General features: G+C 42.1%; 1 protein-coding gene across 6 annotated transcripts in view; it reads right to left on the bottom strand.

Moving 5' to 3' along the window:
* dnmbp (dynamin binding protein) overlaps positions 1-18,476 on the bottom strand; it is a 48,698-nt gene that overhangs the window by 17,228 nt on the left and 12,994 nt on the right. For 3 of the 6 annotated variants that reach the window (XM_086303687.1, XM_086303685.1, XM_086303686.1), the window contains exons 2-4: positions 14,022-14,176; positions 12,734-12,856; positions 8,309-10,480 (exon numbers count right to left, since the gene is read on the bottom strand). In XM_086303687.1, the coding sequence (XP_086159813.1) occupies positions 8,309-10,480; positions 12,734-12,856; positions 14,022-14,166 (2,440 nt within the window). In that variant the 5' untranslated portion in view covers positions 14,167-14,176. Of the gene's footprint in view, positions 1-96; positions 1,991-8,308; positions 10,481-11,671; positions 11,710-12,509; positions 12,543-12,733; positions 12,857-14,021; positions 14,177-18,476 lie in introns of those variants that run through there. The other 3 variants (XM_086303690.1, XM_086303688.1, XM_086303691.1) reach the window with 3 other exon arrangements.

Consider the following 18,476-nt stretch of genomic DNA (forward strand, 5'->3'; position numbering starts at 1 on the left):
AGAGTGATGTTCACCAGAATTACAACTGATCAAGTGACCTGACTTGTGCAAATATGGGAAGCACCTTCTTTCATGTGACAGTATCTTTTTGTTTACCTTGCTTTTTTTTCCTGGTGGTGGCATACTGGGACTGTTGCAGTGAGCTTGGAGCAGTCTTCCTGTAGATGCTGTTACGATCCAGTGAGCCCACATAAACAGGCTTCCGGCCCATTTTTGAACTTGCGCTCCCCCCGCTTGACTCATATCCCTTCTCCTGCTCATCACTGTGCACAACAGGATCCTCAAATGGTTGTATTTCACCGAGGGCCAATGTTTGGTTCTGCTGCTCAACCCACTCCTCAGTCTTGCGATCTTTTGTAGGGTATTCCTCATATTGTGAATCTATAGACAGTGAACGCAAATCTCGGTATCGGTCTCGATACTTGTCTCGATACTCTTCCTTAGAGTATCGGCCATCATCCTCACGGTCGTAGTGGTCATAGTGGCCCGCAGCCCTCAGGTCAAGGTGTTCCCTTGTTTTGTAGTTCTGTCTGTGGTCGTACTGATCATCTCTCCAGTCATCTCCTGCGTCCTTGTATCTGTAATACCGGTCCCTCTCTTTATAATTCCAGCGTCCATCAACTTCAGAGTCATACTGGTGTCTTCCTCTACTGGTGTACCGTTCGTCAGCTCTTCGGTGAGCGTCCCTGTTATCTTCTCTGCGGTCATAGTGATGGTCGGCACGCCGATCGTAGTGATAGTCCTTCTGTTTTCGCTCATCATAGTAGCGGTCCTCATCTCGACGATGGTGAGAGTCCTCGTCTCTGGAGCGATGCCTGTCTTTCGAGTCATAATAATCCCTGTCAGGGTCACTGTAGTATTCACGGTCCCTGTAATTGTCTCTGTGTGAATAAGTGTTTTTATGATCATGGTAGTCTTCAAGCTCACTGTTGTAACTTTCATGCTCTCTGAGATCATGTCTACGGTGTTTCCGGCTTTCATAGTATTTCTTTTCCTTGTCTTCGTAACGCTCATTGTATTTCCTTTCATAATAATCCCTGTGCCTGTATTTGTCATTGTACTCATACTCCTCCATGTCACTGTGACTACGATGGTCATAACGTTCAGAGTCACTTTCTCTTACCCTGCCATCTCTCCTTCTGTCCTTGTCCAGTGTACTATAACCTTCTTGAGTTCTGAAATCATGAGTTCCTTGTTCTTGTGGCACTCTGTTGTAGCCCTGGTGGCTGTAATCTTCAGGACCCTGATAAAAACAATGTTTGCCTTTCCATTCTGATATCCTCAAGTTTAGGTGACCATCTTCTGAACGAGGGTGAAAGTAAACGTCCTGGCCTTGAGGCCTTGTATCCATGAAAGCTGCCCTATGACGGTCTTCATACTCCCAGCTCTGTTGGTGGATGACGTTGCCCTGTGTAACTTGGGCTTGGTACTGCACTTGCCACGGAGGTGGTACATGCATAGGAGGCTGTATCGGGCCAACGGGTACCATTGGGCCAACGGGCACCATTGGGCCAGCTGGCACCATTGGGCCACCATGTACTGGCATAGGTGGAGCTGGAAGTGGGTCACCGGGATGCGCTAATAAGACTGGTCCCTGAGGAGTGCCAGGAGGAATGACTCCATACCCTGGATATCCAACCTGTTGCTGCTGTAGCTGCAGTTGTTGTAAATGTTGCAGATGGGCAATCCTTTCCCTCTCTTTTGCCAAGTCAGCGTCCCCCAGCTCCTCCACGCTTTTTCCTCTCCTCATTGGAGCACCACCTGGATGATTCCAATCCACTGGACCAAACATGACTGGGTTGCCATAAACTGCGGGGCTCTTCATGCCTCCTGCTGTTTAAATCAGCCTGCCTGGAGCTGATACAGTTTCTTGCTCAACGTGGCTTAAAATCTATTTCCAAAGTCCTGCATTCCATAACAAAGCGCTGTGGGAGACTCCACCTGCCTGACATATTGTCTGTAACTCTCCACTTGTTCTTTCTGCCTCCTCTCCACTGCCTCCGCAGGACTGCCTGGCCAAAGCACCTCCCCAACCCTCAGCGCAACTGAAACAGTCCTCCCCGTAGCCACCTCAGCGAATCATGGAAGGGAAGGAGTGGCCTCCTTGGGTTAATGATTCAGTAGAGTCACATGAGTGGAAGCTTAGCCCAACAGCTCCTCCCATTGTTTAAACTGGTTAGTAGCTGTGTTTGCAGGAAAACAGCCTGTCTGGAGATTTTCTTTGAAGGTAGATGAGGACAAACTTCACAGTCTGCCTTTGCATGCCCCCCCCCCACCCCCCCACCCCACCCATCGCATGAACAATCCTGTCTTTTCTTGTATCCTGTTTTCTTTGTTTTTGTTCTTTCCGGTGGGCTTCAGTGCAATTCCCACCACATCACTGACCTAACTCACTTTCGGCTGCGTGTACAACCAGCTTTAGTATTGCTATTGTAACTTTCTGGTGTTATCTTTAACTCATTCACTGCCAGCCATTGGCAGTGAATGAGTTAAACCCATTGACTCATTCACTGCAATTGACGGCTATAGACGTCAATGGCAGTGAATGAGTTAACCTTGAACTAACTTCATCCTTACAGTTTGACTTTGCCCCTGCATATCATGAAAGTGCAACCACTAAGGCACAAAGACTGCCACGTGATGTCGTTGGAAAGAATTTCGCTTTTAAATGTATAAATGATTAAAAGATGAGTGTGAAGCAGCAAACAAGTAAAGTATCTGTATTTATTCACCGAGTGTGGAGAGGGAACGTCTTTGAAAGCATATGCAGCCTGATCAAGCCAGAGCAGCTAGTGAAAACGTAGCTGCTGGTGAGTACAATGAACTATTGTTGGAGACTGTCCCCACTCTCAGAAGAGACACGATCCTTTGAGTGTGAGAAAAAAACTGGGCTATTCATAAAGCGGGAGTATAAGATCGCCTCCCTTAATCTCCATCAGTTCCAAAGGGACAGGTTTAAAGGGACCTGCTTAAACTAAAATGTTTAAATGTTTATGTGATACACACGGAAACATAGACATGAACTAGTTTTAATCTAAAACATAATTGGTTGGTTCACTGAATACCTAGTTTAGGAATTACAGGGCAAATAAAACCAGGCTAGTTTATAAAACCAGAGCTTATGTCTCAATAAAAGGCTTTACGAATGTTAAATTCAGAGAAGAAAAGTCAAAATGAAACACAAGCACAGATGCAGCTAAAACAGACTTCAGAGTCTGTGAATACATTACAAAATACAGCTGTTTTTAGTCTTGATTACTGTAAGTATTTAATATCCATGATTTAGCAACTCATCCGTCAATCCTCAGTTTCACAAGGTAGGACTGAGTATAGAAATCCTACTTAGACATTGTTCTTTTCTTACATCAGACTTGTTTAATTATCAGTTTTCAACATCTCAGCTTTCAATAGCAGAACACGACCGAAACTGTGTTTGTGTGCTTGGCTGCAGGAATGTCAAATACAGCATTCCTCTCTGTGGCTGTGTCCGCTTACGTGCATGTGCGGGACTTGATTAATAATTAGATTTCTTGCAAAAGCAACATCCAGAAATAAGGTCATATATTAAGCCTTTCTACTTTCTCATAGTGGGCCAACTGAGGGAAACCTGAATCTGACACGGATACTGCAAACCGTGACAAACAGATCAGGATCGGGCTGTGGTGTCGTGAAAGTTGAAGGGAGGCGTTTTAATTAAAAGGTACTCAAGGTCAAAGAGCTTAAAGAGAAAAGAAAACCCTGCACTTGTCTGTAAGAAAGGGAGCACTGTTTAATGCCACCAAGCACTTTTTAAAGGCTTTTTTAAACAGGCTTTGTCACATAATTACTATAGCATATAGAACATATGGTACTAGTTGGACAAAAAGATCAAAACATTAGCTTTTGGCACAGTTGTATCACATAAAACATTTTTGTCCTACAATATCCACAAACTCATACTAACTGGACATGAAAGAAATCATATCGAGATTATATGATGAACCTCAATAAGCCATATTGTGACATGCATCATCAGCTATAGGTTTGAGCCATACAAACAATACTTAAATGCATTTTTCTCCTCTTTTTATAACACGCTGTTCCCAAAACATTGATGCTGTTCATCTGGATGTAGCATTTTCAGTGGGAGGAATATCGTTTAACATTTCACCCCAAAAGGGACGTGTTTAGCATTTAAAACTTATTAATAAACCCTGATTAATGTAGCATGTGTTCAAAAATATTATCCCTGTTTATGGGTTTGAAGTGGCCTCAGGAAAGTAAATAAAAGGCGGAGCAGTGTTGAAGTTACTCCCTGCCTTGTCACAATAAGCTTCTATTGTCTTTTTGACGTCACACTTATAAACACACCCTGTAAAAGCATTCATTCCTAAGTGGCGCGTGTGTCTATACAGACACATAGCATCAGGATGACAAACGAGTTTTTTTGCTACAAAGATCCTGAAAGAATTCCTGATATGTGCACACCTTTATCCAAGCATTAAATGGGAATAACAAAGACAAATGTAATGTTGTACCTACACTGTAGACTAAAAGCTTTTCTTTGCAATGCTTTGATTATCATGTCAAACACTGTTTTCCTCTTCAGCAAATACCAAAGGAAAAAGGAGACTGAATATCTGATTTATTGCTGTGAATGGAGGGTGAAAGAATTCCTGCAGTGTTGTAAGGAAACAGAAAATATGTGGCTGTATGACCCTTAATGGAACCTGTAGCCACCAGATCCTGTTCCTGCCCTGAGGCTGATTGTTTTAGTAGCAAACACAAGACCAAGAATTCAAAAGCACAGGAGAGTGATTGATAAAATATAATCATTATGAGTGATTGGATTTAAGGCTTCTTAATGAAGACTAAAAAACTATTTTAAAGTGTATTAATAATTAATTAAACGAGTACATGCCCATACTACAGTTATCTGGTCTGCTTGTACTGTTGACAAAGTGATATACTTACTCACTATGAAAAAAGTAATAAACAGTGCTGTTTATACAAACAGAAGATAAATAGGGATCAGATTTTTTAAGTGTCCTTTTTTTTTTAGCTTCGCTACTATAAAAATGTCATTTTAATCCATTCTCAGATGGTGACATCAAAATGCACTACTGTGAAAAGGTCCTGGGAAAAAAAGACATCTCTTATTTCTTTTTATTTTACTGGGAACGTGGAAAAAATACGTGATTCAATTTACAGAAACATGCATGTAAACAAGCATATAAGACAAAAAAATCTGAGTTTGTACAATTCTATCGATAAAAGTCATCCATCTTTATATTTCTTAAGTACGTGGCTTTCAGATACTATTCATCTGTAGACAGTTTGTCTTTCTCTAATAGGCTGTTCCAATGCCAGCATGTTATCTAAAGATTACTCATTTACGGTGGACAGTAAAGCAGCTGAGGATTGGTTCCTCCCATAGTTTTACAGTTGTTTTGCTTTTACCAAGTTTATAGTGGTTTTCCACTTCTAAGTATTGTTATATTTCTATCATGATTGTTTAGGCATGCATCACATGCTTGACAAGCAAGGATATATATTTTAGATGTTATAAATGTCTCTTTGTGTTCCTCTTCCTATCCCTGTGTAAAGCACTTGGATGTGTAGTGACGCAATAAAGTGAAAACTACACATAAATTTGACTCGAAATTCCACTAAAGAAAATTCTGTGTTTTTGCAACAGGCTGCTAGTACAAAGTGCCTAAAGGTCGAATTTATGTCTAGAAACACTGGTTCCTTAGGTGTCTTGTTTATGTTTGAATGATCTTTAGGTCATTATGAAGTGATTTATCTGCAATAAAATCCTCTGAAAATGGTCAGGTGCAAGGACTAGATTGGCTGCCTTTTCCCTCATTTTCAATGTCCACGGAAAAATTTGAATGACCTCCAAAGATCCTAGAGAAATATTGCTCCAAATCATTTTAGCAAAAATCAAGGCTGGTTCAACAGAAGCAAATGATAAAGAAATGAGGGGGTGGCTCAAGACTTGCACAGTGCATCATATATATATATAATAAAATCAAGCTTTGTGGATATAAATTACTCTTCTGTCATGAAATTAAAATCATACAATGCTTCATAAGAGTTATAAGGGTATAAATGCTAAAAATGGGACATTTTAGCCCATTGCTAGATGGTTTCAGGGCATAAATAATATCAGACATAATTATCTGATGTAGATAAATATTGGCATAATATAACTCCTTATCATATAGAAGTTTAAAGACATTATCTGCTGGGAAAATACCTCAAAATCATTTATTACAATGATGCAGGATTTACCTTAATAGCCATATAAAACTTGAGAAGTGGTAGCTATGATAGGAAAAATATTTTATAACGTAATATTTTGTTATAAGTGAATATTTTTAATATTTTCAGAGTAGCACTAAACCTTCAACTCCTATACTGCTATAACCCACAGGGACCGTAACTTTGGTTGTGCAGCTTACGTCCAAACTAAAATAAATTACTCAGTCAATACAACACAGACTGGTAAATATCTAATAACCACATCTCTTACATCCCCATAGAATTCAGTCTCACCTGCCATTCTGTGTGCCGTTGCTTTCTGAGTCCAAACAGTGAGGAGAGCTGTGCCACGGGCCATGTCACAGCTCGCCACAACCACACTTTGGTTCCCACTCTAGAGTGGGCCATGCTCCGTCTCCACTTTATGCTATTACAAAATTCCCCAAATCCCATTCAGTTCCCCCGGGATCTTTACTCATCTTGGAAAGGAAGCGACGATGGAGGGGGGAAACAGGGGAAAAGGTCCAGAGGGAGAAACTTGGAGTGAGTACGAAAGCCACTTATGTGGCACTGCTAACCCTTTCACTATGTGCAGGAATGCAATTCATATCTATGTGAAAAAATGTTGGGCTACCAAAGACAGCACAGTGCGCCCGGACGGCAGCAAGCAATGAAAGCCCTATAGCTCTGAATGACAGTGATCTATCAACTGCTGGTTTATTTTATCTACAACTCTGGACGAAGATCATTTAATTTCATGTTATTTACCAATCAAATAATTACATTTTTAAGATACTCTTACACTTAGTTATGGAAATAATTTACTGCTGAAGCAGGAAATCACTGACAGCAAACGAGATACAAAAACTGTGAACAGCAATAAAAACCTCACTGTAAAGGCGCTCCACAGTGGTTCTGCCACATTCGCTGTAGTTTTATCATTAGCACTGTACGGAGGGAAAGCAACCCCCCCCCCGACATGTACATACACACCACAGACAGACAGACAGTTATGATAATCCTTAATTTAAATATACAGTTCCCCTTCCGTTGATGACTGCAGACAGTAAATAGGGATGTTTGGCTTAAAATGTTTATATTTGTCTTGTGTCTGTGTGTGTGTGTCTGTGTGTGTGTGTGCACCATGTTTAGATATCTTTGTGAGGACCAAAGATTGGAATGCTACTACACTTGTGGGGAGCGACGGTCCCTTATGGGGACAAAATGCCTGTTCCCACTAGTTTGAGACTCAAAATGTGCTTTTAGTGTGAGGGTTGCAGTTAGGTTGTAGTTAGGTTTAGGCTAAGTGTTAAGGTTGGGCTTAAGCGTTATATCAATTAGATGTCCTCACTAAGATATGAAAACAAGTGTGTGTCTCAGAGATTTGGACAACAGGTCAAAGAGGAAATCTAGTAAATACCAATGTCTCATTTTAAAATTCTTTTTATATTACATTTTGTCTTTGGCGAATGAGGATTATCCCGTGAAGTAACCCACGGACAACAAGAGCAGCTATGACATCAACTAAAAACAAGACTTTCCTCAGATTTGATTTGTTCTGCATTGTTTCTGTGTGTATGCAACTCATCCTGTAAGCAAACCGTCAAACTTGTGGAAAACATCTACATGGAGATGCCGATGTGCACTTTGAAGAAGCATCTCTAACTTTCTGTTAAAATATCACATTCAGACTAAATAAATATACATTTGCTGGGAATAGCAGTTGAACAATTGTAACATGCACTGTTATATAGTTACAAATATCCAAACTTCTGTCTCCAGATGATGAATATTTAATTGATAAATCGATAATCAGAATATTTGCATATTAGATTCTTGTTGACTGTCACCTAATTAATTATTCGACTTACTGTTGCAGCTCTTCCCATAGCTCTATTTTAATCTGTCCTTGAGATATTTACAAGTTTAAAATCGAGCCCTCACCTCCAACTCCAATGACTTCTATCATGTCGTCATTACTGAGAATACCTAGTTTACGGTCTCGCCCAATAAAACTTGCAATCCCATGTAACCTGATCCTCCGACAGTTTTACCATCTTACCTTGTAGCTGCTGCTGCTCCAGGGCCAGCGTCTCCAGCGTGTAATTGCAGAACTCTAGATTCTCCAAGGCCTGGACGCGGGCTGTCTCATCCTGCTCCTCCTCCTCCAGCATTGCCCTGAGTTCCTCCGCCGTGTGTGCGTAAGCCTCCATGTCGCGTTCCACTTCTTGTAGCCGTAGCAACAGCTGTTGCCTTTCCTCCTCCTCTTCCTCCCTCTGTGTCTGAGTCTCTAGCTCCATCTCTCCATCTCTCTCCAGCTCTTGCTCTGCCTCAAGCTGACACTGGATCTCATGTTCCTGGGCAGCTTCAGGGTCGCCCTGCTCAACCTGGCCTCCCGTTGTTTGGTCGAGGAGGTTTGCAGCCGGCTCGTCAGGGGTGTAAAAGATGGGTGTGTTGATGAGGGAGTTGCCAGTTGGAGGAGTAGTGCGATTCTGTCTCGGGCACCGGGGAGGAGGGCGTGGAGCCGGGCGAGTCGGTTTGTACGCAGCTGGAGCTGGTGGGCGCGTGGCTCTGGGACGAGGAGGCGGAGGGCGGAGGGTTCTGCGTCTTTCCAAAGAGTGAGAGTCAGACTGCAGGAGGTGGGACACAGGAGAGTGTGAGGAGCCTCGAATGATATCCCTTTCGTCTTTGTAGTCCACGATAGAAAAGTGCCGTGAGATATGGGGCTGATTGCTCAAGCTTTTCTCAAATTCAAAGAGCTGCTGTGACAGCTTCGTCTCCAGGTCACTGGTCGAACTTGCCAAGGTTTCTAAGGTTACGGATGAAGGCAGTAGCCCATTAGAGCGACGTGTCATCTGTTGGTTACGCAGGCGGATCTCAGAGCTCATCATATCAGCATCGCTGGCACTTGCATGGCGAGTTAGCCTCTTATACTTTTGGCCCTCCACACTGTTTAATACCTGACCTCTGTTATTGATGGAGGCGTTCTTTCTTTGCTGCCTCTGGTAATATTTGCTGTCTTTAGACCACCCAGGTTGGGTGTTATGAAGTGTTAGGCTATGACTTAACCTGGGTTGTTGATGCTGATGGTTACCATTGGTAGAGGTAGGCAGATTTCTGCTAGTAGCTGGGCCAACGTGCTGCCTATGGCTATGTGGGGGAAAGTTAGGCCGTGGTGGCAGCCTGGGCCTTTCTGGAGTGGATTTCGGCCTCTGAGGCCCCCTTTGTGCTGGGGGGGCAGGTCTACGTGGCTGAGAGTCAGCCCTTTGACCACAGTCTGTCTGCCCTGCGTTACCAGTCTGAGCAACAGTACTTTGGTTTTCACATGCCCACCGGTGCTCCTCAGCCCTCTCAAAATAGTCCAGGTCCCACACTGTGTGATCCTCATACATGCTCCACTCTTTCTCTGAATCACTGGGACATAAAGGATCAGAGGTGTGTTCAGTATTGCTGACCTCCTTCTCTTCTTCCGGCTCAACAACACCCGTTTCTTCTGCAATTTTTTGAACATGCCCCTCTATTTTGACAAAGCGATGAGGAAAGATACCCCGCTGCCCTCGCACCTGTCCCTCCAGCCAACCATCTTCCAATGTGCCGACAATACGGATTCGATCCCCCACATCAAAGTCCAACTCGCCTGGTTCCATGGCTCGAAACTCATACAGTGCTACTCCATAGACTCCGCCCTCCTCTTCCTCCTGCTCTTCCTCTACTACTTTTTGTTCTTCTTCCTCTCTCAACGTTTCCTCCTCTTCTTCCATTCCTGCCTCCTCATTGCCCTCTTCAGCCTCAAAGGCATCCTCGTAGATGCATGGCTGAGGGTCTTTGTTCAAATACTGGGAGTCTACAGGTTCCTGAGGAGACCGAAGGGGACCTGATAGCTCCACAAACCCCTCTGGGAAGTTTCCCCTGCGGCCATCAAGTTCGCCCTGGAACCAGCCCGGCTCAGGCAGGCCTGTGATGATGATCACGTCCCCCTCACGGAAGTCCAGCTCCTCACTGAGCTGCGCATGGAGGCTCATAAGGGCCCGGGCTTGACCTAGAGCATAAGGTGGGAGCTCTGACGCCTGGGCCTGGGCTGAGCGCTCAGACAGCTGCCGGGAACGGCACGAAAGGGTCAGCTCCTTCACACATGATGTCGGGAAGAGACCACGGGCACCCCAGGCATTACAGCCACGTTGCCAGATTTCTCCGAGGTCCACGGACCCTCCTGCCTCCCCAACTACCACATCACCTGAAGAGACAGAGAATAAAGAGGATTTAATTTAATCTGGATATTAATGAAAATAAGATTATTAAAGGACAGAGAGTTTCTGTTCTGTCACTTAAATGACTGTTGATAAGATACACATTAAGCACACAAGAGCTCATGCTAGTTCCCTAAATAAATCTACAGTAAAGATGTTGTCTATATTCTTACTATTCAACCAATTAAACAAGAGCTCTCCTGCTTGTGTGCGGCCATAAACTAAGAGCAATTTTATTGATATATAGTTACTTGTTTTTCTTCACTTTTTGCAGAACATTGATTTTTTTTTTCATGTTTTTGTGTGAAATCAAGTTGCTTGGCTCAAGTAAATTGCTTAATTGTAGCATTTTTAATAACCTGTTTTGGGTCTACACTGTCCCTAACATAGAACTGGAGAATCCGGGATTATGGGAATGTGGGTTGGATGGTGAGGAGTCATGGAGGTCACATTCCAAAGACCTGCAGCTCCACCTCCCATTGTGTCTGGGACCAAAACTGGCACACAGCCATCCTGACCGTGGAAATCATACTGGAAATGAACGCTTCAACTCTCGGATGGCCAGTAATGACTGTTTCCTATGTGTCCTCTACTATTTATGACAATACAAACATACACTGCACTGCACAAGTGACTACGGCTGATAATGGGCTATGATAAGAATCGAAGGCAAACACAATGATAAGTATGTAGGGATAATAAAAGAAAGCTGGGTGAATTATTAACTAATTATCTGCTACAGTTGGATTCAAATGCTTCAGCACGACCAGCAGTGATCAGCTACATGAAGTAAAAAAATTCTGTTGTTTAAAATCAGTTGAATTCTGAAAATCGTGAAGATCTTTCTTGTCATTACATGAATACTCACACACAACAAAACTGCCATCTCTCAGTAGTACACAGTAATTAAGTAAATAAGGAATTTGAATAGGAACTGATCATATAAAAAGAACAAGGAAAATAAAAACTGATCAAATAAGTCAGAGTATGAAGAACAGTGTAAGATGTTAAGTCAATCACACAACAGAACATGGAAAAAAGGGTATTTTTTTTGTGTAGTCGCATGGGTTTTTACTGTTCTATAGCAACTCCCAGGGTGAAAGGTCACTTAATTCAACTACTTCTAAGGCTACTGCTACTACTAGCACTAATAACATTAAAAGTATGAAAAGTGTTACCAATATAAAAGATCTGTGCAAACATCTGTGCTGTCTGCCTGAGAGTGTTGCAAGTGACAAATCGTAAAAAAAGAAGAAAAAAAACACCACAATGAGAAACAGAAACATGCAGAGAAAACAAAAAAAATCATCATCTAGGGACGTTGGTTTAAATTTTGCCAATGAGGACATCTAGTGGCCAGTTCTGGAATCAGCTTTGTTTTTATCATTTAAGCCCATCTCTTTTCTTTAAGTACATACAGCAGCTACCATCAAAAAATACCTGCTGGTTTTATGTTATATGAATAAAATTGGACATATTTAGTAATATTTCACTGGGCCTTGATCTTTGAGCATTGTGAATAAGAATGATCCGATCATGCTTACATGCAGAAAAGCACAATGAGCTGAATAGAGATACAATCTCTAAAGGCTGTATTGAGTTTCATATCTTTATTCTTTGTGCAAAATGGATGGACTACATTGACGGATGAATGCTTGTAACATATTGATATACATTAAGGTGGGGAAAAATGTACCCCAGCAACAAGGAATACTCTTATCTGATTGGCTGGTAGGTCGCTAATCCGCAAGAGCTATGACCTCCGTAGAGAAATGTAAGACTCCCCCATTCATTTCTGTCTAATATACTGAAATTAGAATCCACCAACTTAATATGCCTTTACACCTTAGTACAGCTTTAACCTTAATGTATACATGGAGTTCATACCTACCAGTCAATCAGATAACAGATTTTGAATTTCAAAATTCAAAATCTCATGGTAGGAATCTGAAAATTTCGATTTAATAACTTGAAATTTTGAGATAACTTAAACATTCTGACACAAAATCAGTTTACCTGAGTACTGCGACATCAACAAGTAGTGTTAAGCTAAGTGAGAAAACATGATTTGTTAGTGTTATATGTAGCACTGTTTGCAACAAGTGTGTTAAGTCACAACAAGTTCAAAATCGCCTTTTTAAAGTATCAGACGACAAACCAAAAGCAGTCATTCACACTTTTGCTATTATGTTACAAGTCAGCACCGGCTGTGTGTGAGAGAGCATGCAGTATGTTCGTACCTCTCTTCAGGGACAGATTTCCTGGCTCTGCTGAGCTGAAATCATTAATGCACACATACAGTCTGTCTCCAGGCTTGGTGCTGGGAATGGTGACCTCTTCCACAAAGGTGCTGGGGAACTGACCTGAAGGAACAGATGTGAACATCATCGGTAAATTCATTAAAGACATCTCCTACAAATGCCTGAAATGTCAGGCAGTGACAACACCTTCCTGAATAATTCTTCTCTTTAGGGGTTGCCACAGCAGATCATGTGCCCCCAAATGTCCAAACCACCTCAGCCTTGCCTCTCCAACTTTGTCTCCAATCCACTCAACCTGAGCTGTCCCTACCTTTCCATCCCGCTCGCCCCAATGAAAAATCTTCACATCATCAGCTCAGCCTCCGGTCTTTTTGTCAGTGCCATCGTCTCCAAACCATCACACCAGATCTCACTACCAAACCTTCCCTTTCACTCTTGCTGCTATCCTTCTGGCACCCCATGAGCGCCTCATCTCCACCCACTCCAACCTCCTTCACCTCTCGTGTGTGCATTCCATTGCTCTGGATGGCTGACCCCACATATTTAAACTCATCTATCTTCACTACCTCTGTTCCCTGCAGCTTTGCTGTAACACCCATCTCACTTTTTTTTGTTGGCATTTTGCACACGTGTACAAAATATCAACAAATCCCATTTTCAGGATCAGCTGAACAAGCTATTGTTGACTTCCCCTCTGCATGAGCAGCGGTGTTTGACTGTTCGGCTTCTCTCACACATTAACACAGATCACTTCAGATCCAGGTTTACTTCTGGAACTCGAATTGATTAAGGTGAGGAGGTTTCCTGGTCAGAAGCTGCAGGATAAAGGGAACTCGCTAGCTGTGCATTCATCTGCACTATTCTCACACTGATGTATTGTGCTGCAAACCAGTCACAGAATTTGTGTTGTGCTCTTGTAGGTTAAACACTGTGTAATACCCAGTTTGGCTGGACACACAGGAAAGTTCAGGCATGTGTCAAAACAGATGATCACAAATAATCATTGCTACTTGATTATTTCCAGACTAGTTAATAATTTAAACCTCTCTGTTTCACCCTCATCAGTCATGAAAGTGTTAAGTTACAAACAGAAGAAAGGAGGATCATGTGCATGAGTGTGTGAATGTCAAAATAGCAATAAGTCACTAAAATTCCATGTAGCTTGTTTCCATGTTTAGTAACTCTTAGTAGGTGTCTCTATTTATCTTTATGGAAACCTTTATTCATGCAGGTCCTTCAACAGTAATAACGAAAACGGTCACTTTACCTGTAACGCCATCTTTGTTGCCGAGCAACCAGAACTCATCCACGACACTGAGCACCTCGATGACATCGCCAGTAAATAGTGGTAGCTCCTCGGAGACGCTGGGGAGAAACTCAAACACAGCGCGCACCACAGATCCTGCTTCCATTACTCATAACCTGCAGAGGCAGACAGAGAGATTTGAAAGGTCACTCTCAAACTAGTCCATGTACAACTTCAATTAAAAGGGTGATTCATTTAAAAAAAAAAAAAAAAAGATCTACAGCCTCTGGGAGAGAGCTAGCCTTGGTGAAATAACAGCAAATGAAAGGGGAAGCGAGAGCGTGAGAAGCCATCAATAGAAAGGAGACAGACAAGAAAGAGAAAAAGAAAAAGAGAGCCTCCATTTAGGAAGGCTGAAGGACATTCCTCCTCTATTCTCCCCTTTCTTTGACTTCTCCTGAGGAAATAAACATTGCAAAGGAAAGCAACAGCAGCTCAAACGGCACACTCCTTCCTTCGACTGGACGCTGTGTATCACAGAAATATGCAAACAGATTTTCTAGTGAAGCCAGTGAAAACCTGGATATGAGTCATAAGTTTAAGCTAATGTTTTTGTTTTGGGTAGAATGCAGTGAACCTAGCATTTTACATGTTCTACATCACATCGACATAAATCTTCACTCATCAGGCCTCAAATGATTAAAGATTTTGACATAATTATTATCATAATACTCTAATAAATAACCAAGCAGAAACCTCAATGGGAAAGAAACAAAATCACTGCGAAGGTTCCAAAACATCCCTCTGAGATTTTTTCCCATATTGACATGACAGCATCACACAGTAGCTGCAGATTTGTTATCTGCACATCCATGATCGTAATCTCGTTTCACCAAATTCTAAAGGTGCTCCGTTGGATTGAGATTTAGTGGCGCTGTCATGTTTAAGAAACCAGTCTGAGGTTATTTAGTCTCTGTGACATGGTTCACTGAAGCCTTAAAGGGATGGACACCAAAAATACTCAGACAGGCATTTAATTGATGTTCAGCTGATACTAAGGGGATACTACACCAGTATAATAACTGGGTCAAATTTAACCAATTCAGCAATTATGTCTAATCGTCTCAACCTATGGTTGAAAAAGCACAACACACAGTGTTTGGATAATTAAATGCATGGATGAATGCATTTACAGCTTCTCTGTAACTGGTATATAATGAATTGTACTTCAGATCACAGAGCATCAATATTCACATTTGTATTCTGTAGCAGACTTTTTCCAATTATCAGTAAAATGAGCAAATACCCAAAACATCCAAAGCCTTGTGTATCATTATCTGGAGACAGTCAGACTAACCACAGGTGGGGATAGACAGGCTGAAGGAGACTGGAAATGAGAGAAGAGGGCTGCAGTTTGTCACAGTGAAAGGGGTCTCTGTCTCTGAAAGGGAGGGGACAAGACCGTATCCCAGTTCTGTGCCACTGTCTCTGGAGAGAGATGCGGTCCAGATTATCCTGGATGTGGCGACGAGGGGAATAAAGGAGCAGATGACCAGCTGTTAAAAAAACAGAGGTTTCCTAAGCAACCGCGTCTATGGGCGTGTTCGGGTTATTGTCTCTTACACTGTTAAGGTTAACCAACACTGTTTTGCGTAACAAACATAACTGGTGCTCTCTGTGTGGCAGATCGTGAACTCAACACCGCTCAGCCATAAAGACCTCAATGAAACCTAAGCAGAGGCTGCAACTAATGCAAGCCAAAGGGAGAGGTCCAACCAGAGGCTTAAAACGGTGCAGGCAATGAAAAACAAATGGGCCGTTTAATCATTTATAAAGAACACTATGTTGTTCGGTGCTTATTATTATTTGTGCAGTAAACAGGCCACAGTAGTTCTAAAGAGAATGAGGAAGTAACCCAGATGACTCAAAAATCAGGCATACCTCATACAACAACACACCTATACATTCAAAGGCCATTTCTGGTGAACCACACAACCTCTGGCTGAGTTACAACATCAATCCAGGACTCCGTAGTCTACTCACAACTACAGGCCAGTGGCCACTCTTCAGTGTTGATGATGTGCACATCCTGGACAGGGAGGAACGCTGGTTTGAGCAAGGAGTCAAGGAGGCCATTCACGTGAAAAGGAAAAGTCCATCTCTGAATGAGGAGGGGGCCATCTTCCAATGCTGTGACTGCAGCCATTCCCCAACTCTATGTGAATGGTACTCATTGGTTGGTCATGACAATTTGCATATTAATGATCATGAAACTGACCGCTCGGCCCATTGTTAGCCAGCGGTGCTAGGGTCAGCCATTATGCAAATGTGCTGTTTATGGGGTTTGGGAAAATTGCAGTCAGCTGAGACTACATTAGTCATTTGGTTGAGTGACGAAATGTTTCTCCCACTGAAATCACACGAACAGATCGAGCTTCTGTGAACACTGCAGTCCCTGCTCTCTGTCTGTGTCACATCTGTATAAAAAGCTACGCGTACACACAAACAGAGGCCACAGATGACAGCTGCATTCACGCAACATTCAGCATCACGTTTCAGCAGTGCTGCAAATGAGTGAACTTAGTTTTTGTGTTTCTGAATTTAATTGTGGTCAAACAATTAGAGTATGTAACCGCCAACATCACTCCCTCTCATTAATCACTCTCTAGTTTGCTTGGTCACTGCTGCTGGCTCAGACGAAGAGTCCTGTCTTGAAAGAAATCTTTACAAAGAGCGATGAACAATTTAAATATCAAATTACTCATACAGTCTATACAAATATTCATTTTTTCTTGCTTTTTGAGTAAAAGAAAATATTAACGTCAGTAAGGATTTAAATATTTCTTTCATCAAGACCCGCTGTATCATTTAAGCGTTTCCTTAACTTCTTAAGCAGCATATATCGCCTCATAACCCCTGAAAAGACAGGACAACAGCAGCTGCATCTTCAACATCACAAGGATTAGACATGCCCTGACACGCACCTCTGAGGAATGGTTTCCATGAAACAATGAATGATACTGATCTATCGCACTCACAGCCTGATAGGCTGGGAGTAAATAAGACCAGTTCCTGTAAACAAATACAGACTGAATTTTGTGTCTGGTGAGTCAGAAATGAATAAATAAGAATTTATTTCCCTCCTAGAGTAAATGACACTAAATCATTAAAGGTAAGAGAGGTTTAAAAAAAGTTCTCAATGACACAGAACAAGAGTAGTCAAGCTAGTCACAAATGAAAACAATGCAAACTCAACTCAAACTTCGAACTTCAGTCGTTGAAGCGCTTTACAAAACACAAGTGAAACTATGAACCCACACCCAGCAGGGTTTTACAAAGCTCAGCCACTTCCAGCTGGTTTGTTACGTACAGTTGTGGTGTACAAAGTGTCCAATCCATTCTGATTGTGCTGAAACCTCCAAACCAGAAGTTGAAACAAAGCAGTCTGCTATTAAAACTCAAGATAAAATGGGTTGATGGTTTGGCATGCGTTCACGGTGTGAGAGTTTAAGTGTTTGCACTCGTGAGCAGTTTGCTCCTGGTTTGCTTAACGATAAATCATGAATCATGAAATATAAAACAAGTGTTTTGTAAACATTGAGCAAATTTCCCGTAATTTCTTTTTTTTTAAAAATCACCCAATGTGAAACACATGGGCGATCTTACCAGCAAAAGTCGTATTTGTTTATGTTAATGATATTCAAAGTCACATTATGCTGCTCAAATTGCATCTCCAACTGGGAGGAAAAAAGGTGATATTTACTCCTCGGTCTCTTAATCTTCAACCAGCCTGGTCTTGTCCATCATCGCAGCAAAGCTAACAACCAACACCCAGAAAGCCAAACCTCTTTCCTGCCACGGGTAAGTGGGATCTTGGATCTTTTTTGAAGTTAATCCTCAGATCCACGTCCAGCCAGACAAGCTTCTTAGTTTTATTTATGGGTACGTCAGTGTGTCAGCGGCCCCTGCCGCTTTTTCCACCGTGCCCTGGCAGATGAAAAAAGCTGCCTTCAGGTAGAAGTTTTCCAGCAGTACAGCAGAAGCATATAGCAACTGACCACAGTCTGAATGAAATTTGAAGCAGTTCACATAAAAATAAGCTTTTATGTATATCACACAGAAATTCCACTCCTGAAATGCTGTTGATAAGAAATATAAATGGTTGTGCCGTCGCTAAACGCAGTACTAAATATTTCACGCAAGTAGCACTGTGAATATTTACTACATTAATGAATATTATAACGATGCTTGAGCATGACTACAATCTTGTTTATTGGCTCTGTTACAGATAAAAAGGTTGCATGAAGCACACAAGAAAGAAATTTTGTACAGTTCTGGGAGGTCGACACATTTCTTCACAGCCGTCCTCTTTGTGTCACTTCACAAGTCTTCACATTCCAAAAAATACCCTGTGTTGCTTTAGGCGAGGGAGCTGACGGTGCATGCATGATGCAACGCACTGATCAGTATTTTCAT

Source organism: Aulonocara sp. 'chitande type north' Nkhata Bay, linkage group LG8 (assembly GCF_057382095.1).
Source record: "Aulonocara sp. 'chitande type north' Nkhata Bay isolate Kocher_YH1m ecotype deep benthic linkage group LG8, A_spYH_male_GT1.1, whole genome shotgun sequence".
Taxonomy (NCBI): Eukaryota; Metazoa; Chordata; class Actinopteri; order Cichliformes; family Cichlidae; genus Aulonocara; species Aulonocara sp. 'chitande type north' Nkhata Bay.